Source organism: Bubalus bubalis, chromosome 9, assembly GCF_019923935.1.
Source record: "Bubalus bubalis isolate 160015118507 breed Murrah chromosome 9, NDDB_SH_1, whole genome shotgun sequence".
In the NCBI taxonomy this organism is placed as follows: Eukaryota; Metazoa; Chordata; class Mammalia; order Artiodactyla; family Bovidae; genus Bubalus; species Bubalus bubalis.
In genome coordinates, this window is record NC_059165.1 from 59,814,723 (window position 1) to 59,834,612 (window position 19,890).

The 19,890-nt window shown below is 42.5% G+C and overlaps 1 protein-coding gene and 1 long non-coding RNA gene across 5 annotated transcripts in view; one reads left to right on the forward strand and one right to left on the reverse strand.

The window, feature by feature from the left end:
* Nucleotides 1-1,754: 1,754 nt before the first annotated feature.
* On the reverse strand, nt 1,755-13,944 carry PURA (purine rich element binding protein A). Of its 4 annotated transcripts, none has more exons than XM_025292592.3 (2): nt 13,824-13,944; nt 1,755-7,169 (listed from the first exon to the last, which is right to left on the reverse strand). In XM_025292592.3, exon 2 carries the CDS (start codon nt 7,023-7,025, stop codon nt 6,057-6,059), a length of 969 nt encoding a protein of 322 aa, XP_025148377.1. In that variant the 5' UTR covers nt 7,026-7,169; nt 13,824-13,944; the 3' UTR covers nt 1,755-6,056. The 4 variants fall into 4 exon arrangements, with proteins under 4 accessions (XP_025148377.1, XP_025148376.1, XP_025148375.1 ...); XM_025292591.3 differs by lacking the exon at nt 13,824-13,944 and adding an exon at nt 13,000-13,343; XM_025292590.3 differs by lacking the exon at nt 13,824-13,944 and adding an exon at nt 12,871-13,343.
* LOC123335071 overlaps nt 12,478-19,890 on the forward strand; it is a 43,094-nt gene continuing 35,681 nt past the window's right edge. Inside the window, exon 1 of the long non-coding RNA XR_006553373.1 lies at nt 12,478-12,609. This is a non-coding gene — a long non-coding RNA (uncharacterized LOC123335071). The remainder of the gene's footprint in view (nt 12,610-19,890) is intronic.

The window sequence follows — 19,890 nt, forward strand, 5'->3', positions numbered from 1 at the left end:
TTAGCTTAAATTTTTTCTAGGAAACGTTATAAAACTTTATAAGCAAATTACTACTAACCACCAAAACAAAGTATATATTCATGAAAATGCAAAAATCTTGCGATTCCAAAATGTGTAAAATATTTCTGGTCCATAAGAAGTAACTTTGTTTTACACAGAGGATCACCACCATGTTTCTACCTATCAAACAAGACAATTTTCCACAAAAGTAAAGCACATCAGGAAAAAAGAAAGAAAATAAATACCAAACACAATATGGGGACAAAATAAAAATGAGTAGCTGTGAAATTCTTTTTAAGAAAAATATTTCTAACAAGTGACCTTGCCATATTCAACCTTCCTAAAGACATAAATTGCCTAGGACCATCCAACATCAAAACTTGGTACTCAGTTTAGCAACTGAAAGGTAACAAACTGTTGGCTTGAAACCAATCATATATTTCACTTTTTACCTGGTTCCTGCATTATGAAGTTCTGCCTGACTCATGCTAATGCTAATTTAGATGATCGCCATAGTAATGAAATTACTGCTCTAAAAGAGCCTGTCAAAGGGCCTAGGCCTTAAATTTAGGTTTTATCTTAGGAGCAAATAACTCTTCAAACATTAAAATCAGCTTTTCTTAAAAATTTATTGCAAATCCTTTATATTAATGTTGCTGGGTAAAAATAGTGATTTTAATAGCAGTGATCACTTAAGTTTCACATAATTTCATTATGAATGGTCTAAATTTGGTTAACTTTCAATGAAAATAAATATTATATGATTTAAAAGTAGATAAACTTTAACAAACAACTTTGCACAAATTACTTTAGTGAATTTATTCACTTAAGCAATTCTAATAAATTCTCTTTCCTATTCATTTCACTCTCATGGGGAAGTGTGCATATATATATATCTATATATATCTATCTATCTACAAATCGTTGATATCCAATTTTAGGAATCATCAACTATAAATGTTATATTCAGTTATCACCAACCTTTTTATAGCAAGCAGGATCTCATTCTGATACTGAAAATGAAAAAAGTCATCAGATTTGGTATCTCATTTTTTATGGGGGAAAAAATCTTAAAAGTATGTTCACATGTAAAATAAGACAAATCAGGGAGCTACGAAAGCCACCAGAACAACAATTTCAGAAATCTCCACTCTGAAATCATATGGAAATGTGTCTATGTGTAACATGAAAAAATGAGTGGGAATACTGAAGACAGGGTGAACCATATGTGGTGGTGGTTTAGTTGGTAAGTCATGTCCGACTCTTGCAACCCCATGGACTGTAGCCCTCCAGGCTCCTCTGTCCATGGGATTCTCCATGCAAGAACACTGGAGTGGGCTGCCATTTGCTCCACCATGTGTGGGAGATAAAAATAATCATGCCCATGGTGGGGTCAATCATGGCTGGCAGATAACCCAAAATATAAAAGAAAGAAGTTTAGAGAGTTTCAACATTGCTAAATAAAAAATGTTAAAAGCACAGAAAAAAATGAATGAGACAACCCCCACAAACATCAAGTTTCGTAAGAAAAAAGGCAGGAAAAAAGTGACCTATACATCTTTTTTAATATACCAAATCCTAACTGACTTAAAGATTATATAAAGTAGTTGGGTCATGGTACCCACCCATACTCTCATTATCAATGGACTTATCTTTTCCCCTCCCTTCCACCCAAATTTAGTTGTTTCCTGCAGAAAATGTACAGCATTCCTATATCAATAAGTATAAGAAATGAAAACAGTGAGTACAACTGATATATATCCATTGACTTTTATTACAAATGTACTTGATCACTTGGCTTCAAAAAGTTTAAAATCAATACCCTATTTTCTGTATGCCAGTACAAAGCAAACTGTTTTACAAATTAAATACCTAAAAATTTGACAAAAATATTAAAATTTGATGAAAAACAATTATAAAAATCCTTAATCTCTCTCTTCAAAAAAGGAGGCAGTCTTCCCAGTCCTATTGTACAATATTAATAATATTCACCATTTTTAGAATAGGTAGCTAAATTATATTTTTTCTGTTAGCATACAAAACTCTTAGACTAATAGATTTTATTTGTATATGCTCCAGTTAAGTTTGTGAATGCCATTTGATTGCAATATAATCAACTATCTTTAATTGAGTCCTAATTTACACTTATTTAATAATTTGCATAGTTTAAAAGGGAAAAAGGTTATTCTATAACTAATTATCATAGGCTATTACAGTGCTATTTTTCAAGGCAACAAGTACTTGCTCCCAAATGAAATTATCTGTCTTCTTTAGGCAGGGGTTAAAATTACTAGCAGCTTTCTCCATCACCTGAAAAACCAAATTGCGATAGTTATCCATCTCTAGATGTGAAGACCTATAAAATACATTGATATATTTCTCACTTTGAGTCAAATTTCAACCCCTGCATGGGACAACTACAAAGTGAGACTGTCAGGTTTTTTATTTCCCTGTTGGTTTTGGTTTCTACTCTCCATGGCTTTTGAGAAGCTGGAAAAGTCTGTCTTTCTGACTCACATTGTCTTTTTTTCCATTTGGCAAATATTCATCTACCTTCAATCTGTATATAGTGGAGGAAAAGCCAACATGGCTTTTCTTATGAACTTCCTTTGTTGTCAAAGGCATGTATAATGATTTCTACAGTTCTGGTTAGTTAACTTTAGCTCCCTCTGTGGCTGGATGACTGCTGCTTCCAACATCAGCATGATAAATAGGAGGCACAAATAAAAAGTAGCTTAAAAAAAGATTTGGTGACTTAAAAAAAAAAAACAAAAAAACAAACAATACCAAACACACACACTTATATGGGCATTTAAAATCTGGTGGCTGATCTCTGGATTAAATTACTTGACAATGTCTCTCATTTTAAAGAATGTAATGCATTTCAAGTGTTCTTTCATACTTAGGCAAATAGTATAGTTTAACCAAGCTCTTGGACCTTAATTGTAAGACAAAGCAGATCATTAAAAATAAGGCATACTTGTCATGAATTAAGTTTTGTTTACATGTTTTTGGCACATTTGATCATACTGTCTTCTATGAATAACACATATGGTCAAATATACCATTTCCTTTTTTGTTTCAGCACAAACAGGGTTTACCAACTAGTAAAATAAAAACAAGCAAAAACTCCAACATAAAACACTGAGTTATAGAACCTTGGTAAAGTACCGAGCACCTGGGGGCAAGGGTGGAAAAAGGATGAAACAGGAGAGGGGAAAAGGGAAGGTTTCGGGTACTTGGGGAGGTAAAGTGAGATGCAAAAAAAAGAGCATCTTTACAGTCATTAGTCTTTTCTATGATCACGTCTTAAGTCTTAAAAGATCTGAATGTGAATTTCTTTTAAAATCCACTGACCATAAATCAGACACTGGTTTCAAAATCTTAGTAAGATTGTGTTTAACTGTTATAGTGTAAAGATAATTGCACAATACATGTGCTTCTTGATCCGGTAGGATTCCAAGCAGAATCTGAAGTCTATAGTTATGAAAGGCTTCACTTTAGGTAACTCGGACCCTAAAGAAAACCTCATGAAAGAACTCGCATCTCAAAGAAAGGACACTTTGCCTAAGTTTGCTGTGTTTTTGTTGACTTGCACTACTTATTGCTGGCTACTATGAAACACTGATCTAGGAGTACTCCAACAACCTGTAGTACAAGGCTTAACTTTAAGAAGCTATAGTAAACAAGAGACAAAATCAAAGCAATTCTCTTTCCTAACTAATAACAGCACAGAGAATGCAGTCTTTTCCATATCACAGTTAAAGTACAGTGAACAAAACAGCTCAACAAACCTTAAGACAAAAAAGTGCAGGTTATTAATGTTTACATGCAGTTGATAAGCATTCCAAATGTCACATTATGCACTGTAAAAGCTCAACTTTACTATGTGGAAATAAGAAAAATGCACCTTGGGGGAAGGGGAAAAGCAATTTAATCATTTCCAGTGATTTTGTAAGTAAAGAAACTCCTAACTATTGTACGGTCACCTCATATTAAACATTGTATGAATATTAAAAGCAAACAATTTAATGGGAAAATGCACAGTACAATGGAAATAGCTTGTTATTCAACACATACAGTAGATCTCAAAAACAAAGACAACACACTCAACCAGGGAGCTTAAAAATACCAAATCAAAACCCAAAGAACCAGCAGAAAAAAAACCCTTCAAAAAGACAACTGTTTCACCTTCCTAGGCCAATGCTTTACAATGTGAGAAGCACTGATACCTTCCAGCTCCTACAGGTGGTGTCTTCTACATACAGCAGTTAGATCTATATGGCTGGATTTGCCAAGATAACAATTCCATCCCCAGAACACTCTATGTCAGACAAGACCCCTTTTTGTTTTAAAAACCAAAATACTTTCTACAGAATTCCAAACCAAAATGTACTGTTTAAGGCATCTTTTTTTTTTATAACATTTTCTCTTCACTCAAAGATGATAGTCATGCAGCAGTTTAATGATAAAAATATATTAATATTTTACTATACAGCAGCAAGAAGTTAGTTGTCAATTAAAAGCACACAAACATCTTTAAATGAAAACCTGTAAAAGACTATCGTTACAAACAATTTCAGTTTGGAGGACACCAGCTTGGTAAAGTGCTCTCCTAAGCTTTGCATTTTCATACCCTACACCTTGAATATATGAGTTATAGAACATACTTTTGATAGAAGGCTTGTACACTTGGGGAACACAAATACACTTAGCATATAATGTAGCCAGTAATAACTAGCACCACAGCTACATGGAAATCCTTTACATACACCAACTTGGCTTTCACTTTTAAAATGAAGCTCAGAATCCATGGCTCAGTAGGATAACTATAATTGTGTTGCTCTGCTTGTTAACAGGTCTACATAAGTTAATAGCACTGGCAAAAATCAAAGGATAGCTTCAGACCTCTTACAAGTTTAGGAGACAGTGCTAGTGACCACAAATAGACTCACTACCTGATGTCCAAGTACAGGTTCACTGGAAATTGCTGCACGTTAGTTAAGTTTTTAAAATCTTTCTACACATAATAAAAAAAATATATTATGAACGATACAAGTACATCTCATATACACAATAATGACAAAATGCCTACTCAAAGCAAACAGATGCAGAAAAATATTATGGGAGATTTCCTTTTCTTTCTTTCTCTTTTTTCTTTTACTATTTGAATAACTTTGGTTCCAACCGTAAAAATCACAACTTAGCAAATTTCATTTAAATGCCTTTTTTAATAATTTCTTCATGTTCACAGAAGTTTCACTGACCATTTTATATGTTTAAGGTCCAGATGCAATGCATATTGTATAAAAGAGAGCACTTATTGTTTACCTTGCATGAATTAAACCTACGTACCTTTAACTCTACAAACTTCTGCATAACATTTAGACAAAGCTCAGACACACAGCATGCCTAGCCCTCATATATATACACATCTCTAATCACAGGTATATAGGGTGTCAAATATACTATAATAACCTCCATGTAAGGTTTGAAATTTGGTAACAAAATGAGAAAAACTAAAAATATTATTTTACGTGTTCTAAAATATCTCTTTTTTGTGCTAAAGTCAAATGTTAGCTCAACATGAAAAGGACTTTTATATAATTCAGCAATATTATAATCTTGACCATTTTGCAAACACTTTTAATAATAATAGCTTAAACGTGTACAAAAGTTCTTGGTTAATTAGGGAAATAAACACTCAGTTCTTTATATTTTTTAATCAAGTAGGAAACACAGTTCATATAATGTTATTACTTTTTGTATTTTTTTTTTTTTGTTTTTTGTTTTTAGCAGCTGCTTACTGTTTTATATGGTGGATAAAGTGGACAACATCCAGCGATGGGTGGCAAGTCAAGAAGAGAAACTGTCAGTTGGTGGAGGTTCTGTGGGTGGTGCTCCCTTGGAGTTAACAGGTTTTTTTTTTTGTTTTTTTTTAACTTTTTTAACTTTTTATTTTCTCTCTTTCTTTACAGTATAGTTTCTCTGTGTGGCTGTGTGTGTGTGTGTGTGTGTGTGTGCATGTATGTGTGGGTTTTTTCCATTCAGTTTGATCAATCTTCTTCCCCTTCTTCCTCACCCTGCAGAAGCAGGGTGGCAGCGGCTGTCTCCTCCTGCTGCTGCTGCTGCTGCTGATGAAGCTGCTCACAGGCAGCTCGCTTCTCCCTCTGCTTCTCTTGAATCTTCTTCATCTCCTCCGAGTACTTGCAGAAGGTGTGTCCAAACTTGGCCCACACCTTGTAGGGCACGGTGATGGAGTTGCGGTAGGTGGGCTTCACCTCGCTCACTCGCATAAACACGCCGTACTTGTTGGAGCCCACATCGAAGAAGAAGCGCTTGTTGTCCACAGTCAAGGAGGTGCCCTCGGGCAGCTCAGCCGGCTCCTCCTCCACTCCGTAGTCGTCGATGAGCTTGGCCAGAGCGTCGCGGAACTCGATGAGCCCCTGTGCGGGCAGTGCAATGGTCTGGCCCTGCGTGGAGCCCAGGCCGGGCCCCCGGTTGACCGTCTGGCGGATGCGCAGGAAGCGGCCGCGCTGGTTCTCCTTGAGATCCATGTAGTACTTGCGGTTCTCGCGCACCAGGAACTCGCTCTTGAGCGCCCGGCGCGGCTCGTCCTGCGCCTGGGCCAGGTCGGGCGGCTGGCTGGGGCCCAGCTGCGCGTAGTGCTCGATGAAGTCGCCCAGGTAGTCGCGGAACTCCACGGCCACTGACATGGAGAGAGTAAGGCGGCTCTTGTTGCCGCCCGCGCCCACCTCAGCAATCTTTAGAAAGCGGCCCTTGGCGTTCTGCTTCACGTCCAGGTAGAAGCGCTTATTCTGGATGTCCACCCGCTTGGAGGCCAGCTCCTGCGTCTCGTGCTGCAGCCCCCCCGGGGCCCCGCCGCCGCCGCCGCCGCCACTGCCGCCGCCGCCGCCCCCGCCGCCACCACCGCCCCCGCCGGAGCCCGAGCCTGGGTGCCCCAGGGAGCCGCCCGAGCCCAGCGCCGCACCACCCTGCTCGCTGCCGCTGTCTCGGTCCGCCATGATGCTGCGCTCCGCCGCCGCGCCGCCGCCGCCTGCCGCTCCGCCCGCCGCCGCCTCAGTCGCCTCAGCCGCCGCTGCTTTCCCTCCCCGGCTCCGCCTGCTGCCGCCGCAACCCCCACAGCCAGTCAGCCACTCTCGCGAGATCTGCGGGAGAGACGAGACAGACGAGACCCGGTAACAGGGCACTGACTCCCCAGTACAGTAGCAGGGCGCCCTACTGTACGCGCCCACCCGCCCGCCGGCACGTGACCCGTGCCCCCTCCCCGCTGCCAGTCCCCCATCCGCCCGCCCGCCAGGCGGCGCCCACCCACCGGCCCTCACCCTACACCCCTGGCTGGGGGGTGGGGGGGGATCAGGACGCGCCGCGTCGCAGCTGCTGCCGCCACGGCCGCCACCACTGTAGCTGTCGCTGTTGGCCAGACCCTGGGCAGCCTCGGCCCCGGGAGTTGGGGGACTAGGGGTAGGAAGGGGACTGCCATACTAAGCACAGGGAGCGGGCCTGAGCTCTGTTTTCCAGTGACCCCAAAGAGGATGTAGGAGGAGGGGCCTGCGTAGCGCAGTCGAACTGCTGCAGAGGGGACACCGAGTCACGGCAACCCCCTCTTCTGCGGGCCCCATCCAGACTCAGATCCAAACCCAGACAGGCCCACCCGTCGTTTGGCTGGACCGTCTCCTACCGCAGAGCCCTGGCCGCAGAGGCGGCCGAGGAAGAGGTGGTGCGGCTGTAACCCTTAGCTGCAGAAGGGGCTGCCAGGGATGAGGACGGGGCGCCGGCAGCAGTGGCACGGAGCAGCAGACACCTAGCCCGTCCCTCCCCTCGCTCCCGCCGCTCCCCCTCCCCGTGCACGACAGCGGCTCTGGCCTCAGATGATCCCGCTCCCCCCTCCCCCCAACCGCAGCCCCGCACAGTTGGGCGGGCGGGCGCACTCACCGGTAGGGGGGAGCCGAGCAGAGGACGGCAGCCGCACCAGGGCCGGGGTGCCCGCAGTGCCTTTTTCCGTTGGCTCTGCCCTTCTCCCCAACCAACAATCAAAAAGAAACCCCGCACTCACCCCCAAAACCTTCAAAGAGCCCCCTTTGGGACCAAGACTGCCCGCCTGCCTCCCCCTCCTCCTTCTGAGATTTGGGGAAGGGGGGCACCCAGTTCAGGGCTGAGCCCAGCCCGGGTTGCCGGCCAGCTCTGCGGATAAACCAGGCCCTGCCGAGCCTTCAGCCCCTAGCCCCACTCTTCCTCTCTGGAAGGACCCAGAATGAAGGAGAAAACCAAGCAGGCTTTAGGAAATTCACGAGCTAAAAATGTCAGGAATTTCCTGGGAAACGCAGTTCCTTACGGGATTCATTAACGCAGGTTCGCTCGCCCCTTTCACTCATCCTCCCAGAAACTCCTAAGTGTCAAGGAGATCCCCCATCTCTCAAAAAGTAAAACACTAAATGATCGCTGGTTTTTAGGAAGACAGGTTACTGACCATTACCAATGACAGCTAAACCAGTGACAGCAAAAAGGGGTCTTCTCTGGTCTCAGGAAGGGGCTCAGAAATAGATTTCTGTCTTTCTAGATCTGAAGCATAATCCAGGGCCTATTTTCCTTCTCCCAGATAGACAGCTAATGCTTATACTCCCTCACTGCAGTCTTCAGTCTTAGCAGCTGTGGGACAGCTAGGGCCTATTTCCAGGGCACCTCCTACCTGTGATCCTAGATGGCCCCATCACCTTCTTCAGGGGGCTTAGAGGATACAGACCCCACAGCCCTATTGCTGGTTTTCTTAAGCATGGATTGCTGCCTCCATCCTGAGAAGAGTACGACCATCTCATCTGTAGGCTCCATTCCCATTGAACATCCCCCAGCCCTGCCCCCAAAAGTAAGGAAACTTGCCTCCCTCACTCTTAACCCCCAAGACATCTGAGTACCTGGTTGCCCAAGCTTCCTGGAAACGAGAGGGGTAAAGAGGGGGCTAATGATAAAGATACCCAGACCAGCCCAGGGTATAAGTCTTGTCAACGCCTGAGACCTTAAAGCTCCCTGACACATCCCTTCATCTCCTGGGCAAACCTGCCTGCTAAGTATTCACAGCTTCCTTTTTCTCTTCCAAGGGCTCCATTCAACCCTGTAGTAGCTACTTCAGCTCTGGGCTGACGTTCACTACTTCCCGCTAAAAATGAAGAAATAGGGCAGAGCACTCTGACTTCCGAAAAAGAAAACTGGGATAGTCCTGTGAACCTGTCTCAGAACTACCCACCTGTCCAGTTGTCCCTGAAATGGCTCTCTGAATAGGAGGCCCACTGTGAGAGACGGAAATCACAGGTTTGGGGGCCCATAAAGAACTTCCCCCTAGTTTAGGGGCATCCTGTAGCACTGAGTAGTCCCCTTTCATTGCTGATTTTTCTGCGCTCCCGCCCCTGTCCCCAGGTCTGTCGGGAGGAGATATAGGAACAACTGGTGCACTGCCCACCACACAAAAATAACATGTGTGAAGAAGCGGCGGCTCCTCTAGGTTTGCATGGTAGCGATCAGGACCCTGGATAGACCCCGTCCCAAACAGGGTCGCGAAGGCAAGTCTCCGCACAGAGCTGGGCGGGGCATTACGCTCCCACCTGTAAGTTGAGACTACTACGACCAGGTTAAGACCGATCTAGAAGAGCCGCTATTCTTTCTCGTGATTTTACCTCGCACTGAACCGAGCACTTGTCCCCCTCTGGAGAGCTCAAAGCAGCAAAGACCAGTGGGGCTGTGAGGAGAGAGCATGCGGCTGCCAGTCCTTGTCACTCTTCCATACTAAAAAAATCGCTTCCCCCAGAACCAAAAAGTAAAGCTTGAAACTGCCCGCCTTCTTGAACCAATTCTGGAGTCTAAATTTCTTTCCCTGTCCCAAATGTTTATTTTATGTCCAGGGTTCTGAAGTGGTTTGAGTTTGGGAATGCCCTTATTTTCTGAAAAAATTATAGTCACCAGGAACTGATGTCTTAGTTTCCTAGCACAGAGGCAACTGATAAAGTTTTTAGACAAAACACAAGTTAAATATCATTTGCACCCATAAACTGGAATTTTAAGCTCAAATCAGCTAACATCTGAGACCTGGAACTCTCCACATAGATATGTATTTATTTCATGCCTTTTATTATATATGTATAAAATTTTGCCATTATATATTAGCTTCTTGCCTAGTTTATAAATGTATCTAAAAGCAACCAAGGTTAATAATGCCTTTCCCAAAATAATACAATGATAAATAGGATATTTAACACATTTTCACTACTTAAACAAGAGAGTTTATTTCAGGATAAGCCTGTGAGTGTGGACTTTTGGTCAGAAGGGGAAAGGTGGTGAAAGGCGGCTTTCCTTAGGCTATAGAATACAGTACCCTTAAAAGGTTGTCTGAGAGAAAAGTCTTAAAACAAAGAGGTTAGAACCTTAAATAGAATTTCAAAGTTAGATTTTCATACTATTTTCATACAGAAAATCCATGAGCAAACTTGTGGATTTAAAAACACATCTAGCCATTTGTTAATTACCAAGACAATATGCTAACTTGGTAAGTGAAAAGCCAATTCTAGTGTCTAGATGTTTGCATTGTTATTTTAAAACAAATAGTTGCAGAATTAAAATTATAGTTTCAATACAATGTAGGAAAGACACAGGGAAAACGAAATACATTAATATGCACAAAATATCTGTGTTAATGAAAAAACCATAAAAAATTCCCTTTCTCCTCAAAGTTTGCTTACATTTTTAAAACCTGATAAACATCTCTAGATTTAGTGTGCTCTCTTATTAACAATACACATACATTTTGAAGAGAATTGAGATTGTTTTATTTTTAATCCCTCTATTTCTACATCTTTAACAAATTCTTAACAACAAAAAATTGTTTGTTAGAGAAATAGATACTAGGCTGAACAAGAAGGAAAAAAAAAAAAAAACCCTCATTTTCCTCAGCCTGAACTACAGATGAGTCTGAAATAATCTAATTCGAAAAGTTAACACACATTTACAAAATAAACTTGGAGAGAGGGAATCTACCTCTGGATAATAAACTCTTTTGATTATGGAGTTTCCAACAGAAATAACACGCTCATTAATATTTCACAGAATCACAGATTTCCCAAATAAAAGAGAAGCAAAACCATTAGTACTTGTGTTTTCAAGTGCTGCTTAGGTTAAATGCCTATCTTAAACCAGACAACAATTATCTTCAATACCCAAATCATTAAAACTAACTGGAATGTTGTACAGCAACTGTTCAAAGTAGAGGAATTACCCATTTCTTCTCATGGCTAGCTATCGGGAAAATTAAGGGAAACTCTCAAGTAAATCTTAACATTTTAACAACAACGACTAATAGTATTTCAATGATCATTTTTAAAAAGTCTATCCCCTTTGTATAGCTTACTTAATCTTTAAAACTATGCCTCTCCAATGCTATTTCAATGTTTAGGGTTAAATATATGAACTAAACATTTAAAATCTGAAGAGAACAATCCATGTGACAGAATCCTCACGTTTCACAAAATGTTATTTTAAGCATTTGCAGAAGAATTAAATAAATGTAGCACACACTCTAAATTCGATAAAAGATTCAGAGAACCCGACATTTTATATACCCAAAAGATCCAAACAGAACCGATGCAAATGTCAATAACTCTCTTTCGTCTGATTCTTAAATGATTTTACTAGTACCCAAAGGAATGAAATCAGCAACTCTTTCCACACTCTAGTCAACACTCCAATTTTCAAAGCCGCAATTCGAAAACGTCAGTTTGGGCGGGGAGCAGTGAGGGTCTTGAAGTAATCAAAAAATTCCTTTTCCTCCTCTGACAGTCTACCAAAAGATGTCAAACCAAATTCAGCCTGTTATAAAGCACTGGGGCTTCCCTTCCAAGGACACGGGACTCAAGCACAGACACCACTGCAAAAACCTGTCCCCAAACGCCTGGTCCGACCGAAACGTAAGGGGCCCAGGCAAGAACGAAATTAGAAGCCTCAAGAGGGTCCCGCAGAGACAACGGAAATTAAAGTAGCATTTATTCAAGGGTAGACAGCAACGAACCAACGTTCTCCCAGCCGGACTCTTGGCCTTTCTCTATCCGAATTCAGGCTCAAGGCAGATAGATTTGTGGGGGTCCCTTCCCCACTGACATCTCAGCCGCTGCCGGGGCCTACCGTCGCTCAAAGGGAAGACCCTCCAACTTCACATCCGTCCCCTTTTGCTCTCGGACAAAAGGCAGAGGAGACTATGGAGCTGACCTAGCTCTGTGGGGCAGCAAAAATGCCTTGTCCGGGCCACCCATCCCTGGGCCTGGCTTCATCTGCGCTGTCAGCACCAATGTATTCTTCTTTATTTTTGCAACGCATACTGGGCGGGTGTATGCATTGCGGGGGTGGGGTGGGGATTGAACAGAGAAAGGAGGGGTTGGTAGTGGAGCCTAGAACCCTCCTTCCTCTCCCCTCCAGCCAGGGGTGCTGTGCAGGGAGTGTCGGCCAGGTCTGGCGCACTGTCCCAGGCCCCAGGCTAAGGTGGCCAAGGGAAATGAGGCTTAGGGATTTCTGAGCAAACGGCACCACTGGTGGTCTCCAGCGCCAGCGGAGGTAGGATTGTTTTCTTTTCTTTTTTTTAAAGGGGCGTGTGACTTTCTTTTTTTGGAGGTGGGAGGGAGTTCGTTCGTTCGTGCACTCCGGAGGAAGGGGGGGCGCTTTGCTGCACTGCCAGGGTCCCCGGAGGGAGGGTGAGGGGATGTCTACAACGGTACAGTAATTATTCCTGGGGTATAAGAGGGCAATCAGAGGGAACAAGGTGGGCGGCACCTCAAACTGTGGCAGTGGCAGCAGAGAAGGTCGCGAGGGGCTTACCCGGGCGGGCGGGCGCTGTCCTGCCGCAGGTGAGGGAGGGCGCGGGCTGGAGGGAGGGAGGGCGCGCGCGAGGCGGGCGCTAGGCAGGCGCGAGGAAAGGGGGAGGGGAGGAGGCGCGCGCGCGCACACCTGTCCTGGACAGCGGCGCGAGCCGAGCTGCGCCTCACTCGGGCTCTGCCGGCTGAGGAGGGAGAAGGGCGGGCTGGCAGGCGGGGGCGGGACGCCGAGGGGAGGAGGAGGAGGCGGCTCGGATGGCTGGCTCGGCTCTCGCTCGTTCTCCCTCCCGCTGGCAAGTCCGGCTCACACCCTGCCTCTCCCGCTCACTCACAGCCCCCTTGACTCTCCCTCCTCCTCCTCCTTCCCCTGCGGGATCCGCTCGCTGCCGCCGCCGCCGCCGCCGCAGACGGCAAGTCGTGGCAGCCAGACGTCGGCGCGTAACCCGGCGCTCTGTGCGTGACTCCGGGCGACGTCAGCGCGCGCTCCCCGCTACCCACCATCTCCCCCCCCACCCTCCTCCCGTGGCTCGCGCCCTCCGCCCTCGCGTCCCTCCGTTTCAGTTGCCGCGGCGGCGGCCGCCGAGCGCGTTCCCTCCGCCCTCCATCTCGCGCGTGCGCGCGCCCTCCCAGCCGTTGGCGCGTCAACAGCCCACGGCCCAGGCCTTAAGGCGCGTCTGAGGAGGGGGCTCCCTGCGGCCTTTTTGCCCGCCCTTCCTCCAACCACCGCCTGTAGCGCCCCCGGGAGGACTTCTCGGTTGTTGGGCTCTGAGGGCGGAAGCCAGGCTCAGGCGGGGACGGAACCCTGTAGAGCCTGCGTCAGCTCCAACTTAGGGCCCTCAGCGTCGTAGTCAGTGTCGCTACCACCCTGTCACCCGCCCCCCCCCCCCCCAACTCTCCACTGTTCCGCTTGCATCTCTTAGGAGGCGACAGGCCTTTCATCTCCCGGGAGGGTCTCACCTTGGCCTTCAGACGCCAGCCGAGAGGGGCTGGAAGGGCAGGATTAGCATAAAGAAGAAAGGGGCTAGACCAGGTTTAGGCTCTAGCCCCAGGAATCCTTGACAGGAAGCGTGGGGTTGCTGCCCAGCCTCCCACGCAGTGTAGGTGAAACTGGGCCCTTTTGAGGGACTGTGACTAAGGACAAAACCCTGATAAATAATATTTATGCGTCCTTGGGCCGAGAGGGAGAGAGTAAAACAGATGAGTTAATTTTCATAAATTGCTACGCTAGGGCTAAATGCAAAACTACAAAATGTCCTTCTAAAAGTTTTATTGAAATCTTACCAGGTTTGACAAGACTTTTGGTACAAGTTAACTTTTTCCTTCACTTTGTATGCTGTTACATCTCATTCTTGCAACACTGCGTACACAGAAGACGGATCTATTGAAAATGATTGGCTGCAAAAGAAGCAGAAAACAGCCTTAGATCTTTATTATTTAAATAGCTCTATGAAAAGTCAATCTGTGATTTAAGAAAATTTAGTCAATGTTTTAGCTTATTTGATTATATTTTATTTTGAGGTAACTGCAATACACTGAGATACTCTTTTTATTAGGCAATAGATTTTTTATGTTTTGTTTTTAAGAGCAGGCTTCTAAACTCAGGGCTTTCCCAAGAAACTTATCTAGCTCAGCCTTAGAGGCAAGTAAGAGAAAGGTGAAATTAACCCCATTTTATTGATGAGAAAATGGAGCTGCAGAAATATGTCAGTTATTGAGAGTTGCAAGCAGTCTGTCACCGATGACGGGAAGCACCATAGGCCTATCAATACCTGCTTTATCCACTAAACCAGAGATTTCTTGGTTATCTTTTGATCCTCCCCGCCCCCCCCCAACCCCACACACACACACTTAAGTATTGTAGGCAGTACCTCATGTCTGAGAGAAACAGAAACAAGTTTGGAGACATATTCCTGGAGACCCCAAATCACTATCACTAAAAAGTTTGAATTAGAAAATTTCTGCCATAGAAAATTACAACTCAGCAATAATTTATTGTGGAACAAGCTTCCATTTTAACAAAATAGCAAAATGGTTATTAATTCCTAGTTAGAAATGAGAAAATTTCAGTGACAGGCTTCAGAATGGTGGGTCATTTCCTTTGAATTGCTTCTTAATTCACCTCATCTTTAGGTGGCAGCACTACTATATAAATATGTTCAAAACTACAGTCTTCTGCAGCTTGGTATCCTAGAGTGTTTTGTCCTAAGTGCTTCCAAGTATATTGTGAAGATTAGAAGCTGGTGAAAATATGAAATCATAGCTGAGAATTAGAATACTTAGGAGGCTCCAGAGGAGGAAAAACAGGTTTTCAGAGAAATGAATAAAATACATGGAGTTACTAAGGGAAAAGATTATAAAGGTGTGTGTTTTTTTTTAACTTACAAATTTATTTTTATTTTTTAGCTATACGAGGAGAAAGTAGCCTCTTTAAAGACCTCATATTGAAACAGCATAAGATAACCTTCCAAAGCAAACCATAGTTTCTTAATATTACATATTTTTCAAGTATTTAGAAGTTTAGAGTTGTGAGTGGTATAGTTGCCAGTATTCACTATAATTTTTAAATTCAGTTGCAATTTTCCTCACTAATTGCATTGCATCAAACTTATGAAGATCCTGAATGGGACCTTGTTGTTGACCCTTGTGGAAGAGAATAACTCATCTTGGCCCCTTTTCTTGCTTCCTGTATTTTTCATGTAAAAAAAAAAAAAATCATTGCTCAAACTCAAGTGAAAAGACAAACTAAAACAAGTGTAAAATGATAGCAATTTACAGATATTCTGTATCTTAATTTCTCCCATATTTTTTTGAGGGTAATAAATTGGGCTATATGGGGGTTATTTGGATCCAGTGTTTCCTAAGTAGAACTTTATTGTAATTAATCTTGTATATTTACAGTAGTTCTTCCTATACCCCTATATCCAAGCAACAAACCAAAATTGACTTTACATGCATTTCAAAATAGACTGCATTAAATTTACAATTATAAATACAACCACCAAAAAAATATAGAGGTATGACCATCAGAAGTGGGAAATCAAATCATTTCTGAGTAGGCAATAAAGTGTTAATAGATCTTTCTTGATGGCAGCTTCCATTTTTCTCAAATCAAACTTGGAGGAGTCTCAAGCAAATTGGTAGAACTCAAACTCAGCAGTATTATGTTAAGATTTTTAAGCTCTCTTGCACCAGCAAATCATGCAGCCTGGGGGCCTTTGCTCCAAACTTCTGCCAACTCCATTTTGGCAGTAAAGTGTTGTGTGGAACAAAGTTTGCACGTGTTTGGGGTGTGAAGTGGTTCCTCAGGCATTTATTGGTTTTATTCCAGTTTAGGGACTTGAAGACAAGGGTCAGAAGCATGAGGCTTGTATAGTTCATGTGTGCCCTGAAACAGACTATGCTAGTGATCTTGAATTTTCACTTAAACAAGAGTAGCTTTCTTTGTTTGTGTCTGAGTTATTGAAGTGGACCCTTTAGTTTACGCCTTAAGTGCTCACATGATATTCAACCAGTTCCCAGAAGCAGTTCTCAGGATTCTCTCTGTTGAGGGTATAGAGCTGTGGAAAAATCACTCCTCATCCTCTTACCCACAATATCACTAAAATGTAGCCCACTAAATAATAATATGCAACTTGAGGGCAAAAGGGCCAGTAACTATTTAAGCTTGACCCCTTTGTCAACTTATATGTAACTGTGAGTCTCTAATCTTTTTTTGTATCAATTGTCTAACTTCAGCTTTTTTACCTACCTCCTTCATTCATGAAGTCTATGGTTAACAACACCTGGTCCAGATATGTGTGCTAATTTGTCTTATTTCAAAAGTCCCTTGTCCTGTTGGAAATGTATATAAACAATCTCAGTTTCTATTTTTTTTTTCAAGTAATTCTAATAGAAAAATCCTTGTGTAGTCTGAGGTAAAAGAATTTGAAAGCCATTAAGCATGCTGTTAGGGGTTCTCTGGTGGCTCAGATGGTAAAAGAATATGGCTTCAATGCAGGAGACTTGGGTTCCATTCCTGGTTGGGGAACTATGATCCCACGTACCATGGGGCAACTAAGCCTGTATACCACAGCTAGAAGAGAAGCCTGTGAGATACAATGAAGAAACAGTGCAGCTACAAATAAAACAGAAATAATAATAATTTTTTTTAAAAAAAGTAATTCCCAGCTCTAACATATGAATGAAGTTGGAGTTGGCAAAGAAAGCTGGGCCTTTCAAAGAGTGGATCTATTGGACTAGAAAGTACCACTGAACTTTGTTGCATATTTTATGGTGACCCCAAAACTCCTTTGCTTGCTTACTTGAGGTTATCAACATGTTGCCATTTTATTACATGGAGCAAGCCTGAATGCATACATTCATGAGTAGGTATGTACATACATCTGAGGCCAATTTAGGCCATTTTTACAACCCAGTCCAGTAGCACTTGGCAATTCGATGAAAATCAGTTGTGTTTATTTCTGTAGTGAGTAAAATATGTCAAGGGGAAGATCTAAATACATCATGGGAAAAATACAGAGGGAGTTCTTTTAATACTTTGTGTCATGTAGAGTTTTTGTCTTTCAAGTAGAACTTTTCTTCTTGTCTGCTTTCAGTTCAGTTGAGTTCAGTCGCTCAGTCATGTCTGACTCTTTGCGACCCCATGAACTGCAGCACACCAGGCCTCCCTGTCCATCACCAACTCCCAGAGTCCACCCAAACCCATGTCCTTTGAGTAGGTGATGCCATCCAACCATCTCATCCGCTGTTGTCCCCTTCTTCTCCTGACCTCAATTTTTCCCAGCATCAGGGTCTTTTCAAATGAGTCAGCTCTTCACATCAGGTGGCCAAAGTGTTGGAGTTTCAGCTTCAACATCAGTCCTTCCAATGAACACCCAGGACTGATCTCTTTTAGGATGAACTGGTTGGATCTCCTTGCAGTCCAAGGGACTCTCAAGAGTCTTCTCCAACACCACAGTTCAAAAGCATCAATTCTTCAGTGTTCAGCTTTCTTTAGAGTCCAACTCTCACATCCATACATGACCACTGGAAAAACCATAGTCTTGACTAGATGGACCTTTGTTGGCAAAGTAATGTCTCTGATTTTGAATATGCTGTCTAAGTTGGTCATAACTTTCCTTCCAAGGAGTAAGCGTCTTTTAATTTCATGGCTGCAATCACCATCTACAGCGATTTTGGAGCCCAGAAAAATAAAGCCAGCCACTGTTTCCACTGTTTCCCCATCTATTTGCCATGAAGTAATGGGACCGGATGCCATGATCTTCGTTTTCTGAATGTTTAGCTTTAAGCCAACTTTTTCACTCTCCTCTTTCTTGTCTGCTTACTCAAAATTAATTATTAACTGTAAATATAGTTGAAATGATTAGTTTTTACTTTCTAGATATTATTGATAAATCAATTTTACTTGATAAGTATGTAAATAAAGAAATGTTTTTAATTACTATTTTAGAATATCATTAATATACATATTACATAAGCATATTACAGCTAATGCTTAATTTACACGGCTCTTTTTTTCCTTTGAACTTCCTTTTGGACAATAAATATTAGCTGCTACTTCAGAACTGGTTCTTGGAACCCACTGCTATTTATCAATCAGCCTTATTTCCTTGAGTCATTTATTGAACAGTATTAATACCTATTTGCCAGACATTGTTTTAGGTGCTTGAACAAAACAAAATCCTTGCTCTCGTAGCGTTACCAGTCTAGCAAGACAAATAATGTAATAAACTCATATATAATATGGTGCTAAATAATAAGTGTTAAAAAGAAAAAAATACAGATAAGAGGAACGAGTTTTCTGTGTGATTGTGTATGAATGTGTATGTGCATGTCTCCCACTTGACATTTTAAATAGAGTGATCAAAGAAGTCTCTCTGAAGAGGTAACATATGATCAGAGACCTGAAGTAGTCATGGGAAGATCTGGGGAGATGTTTCAGGTGTTATATTCTAGGTGTATATTTATGCCACATAAAGTCAGTCACTCAAGTATAATTCAGGTAACATGTATAATCCAGATATACATCATATTAGATATACATTTTTTTTTCTAAAGAGAAAAAACTCATTAGGTTTTCAGAAAAGTTTTTCATTTAATCCCAGCATTGCTCTAGATTTCCCATGATTATTATTCCATTATTTAATACAATAAAGACTTATGGCTCTACAGACAAAGCTTCGTAGTCCCTCCTTATCTGCAGTTCTAAAATCATAAAACTTTTTTCTTAATTCATTTTGTGGCAAAAATGGATCTGAATTGACATGACTGTTTGAAGTCTTCATTAATTCCATTTGGTGTGGCTATTGATACATTTCATTATGGAAATATGTGTTTGATTAAGGTATGCTGCCCAGGACAATCTAAGTTAAGTAAAACAGGTAATATAATACCTTATATTCCTAAAATATGAAAGGAATTTTAATTCAGAAACACATCTGGCCCCAAGGATTTGGGATAAAAGATTGTAGACCTGTATCAGATTTCTTCTTGGTTCTCTGATTAAATATCATCTTGATGTTAGTCTTTAGATATTTTTTATTCAAAAGTACAGTGCTTATATAATGCTCTTATTATATGCCTAGCACTGTGTAAATACTCTCTATTATCTCATAAAATCCTCACAACAACCTTATGAGTAAGTTCTATTATTCTCGTTTTATAGGTGAGAAAATTGAGCTACACAGAGATTAAGAAACCTGCTAAAAATCACACAGCTACTAAGTGACACTTCCCTGGTAGCTCAGATGGTACAGAATCTGCCTGCAGGAAACCTGGGTTCGAAATCTGTGGGAAACCTGGGTTCGATCCCTGGGTTGGGAAGATCCCCTGGAGGAGGGTATGGTAACCCACTCCAGTTTTCTTGCCTGGAGAATCCCTGTGGACAGAGGAGCCTAGGGGTGAGTCCATGGGGTTGCAAAGAGTCGGACACAACTGAGCAACTAAGCACAGCACTAAGTGACAAAGCTAAGAACTGAACATAGACAATTTTCCTTCATAGTTTGCAATCTTTGCCACTAAACTA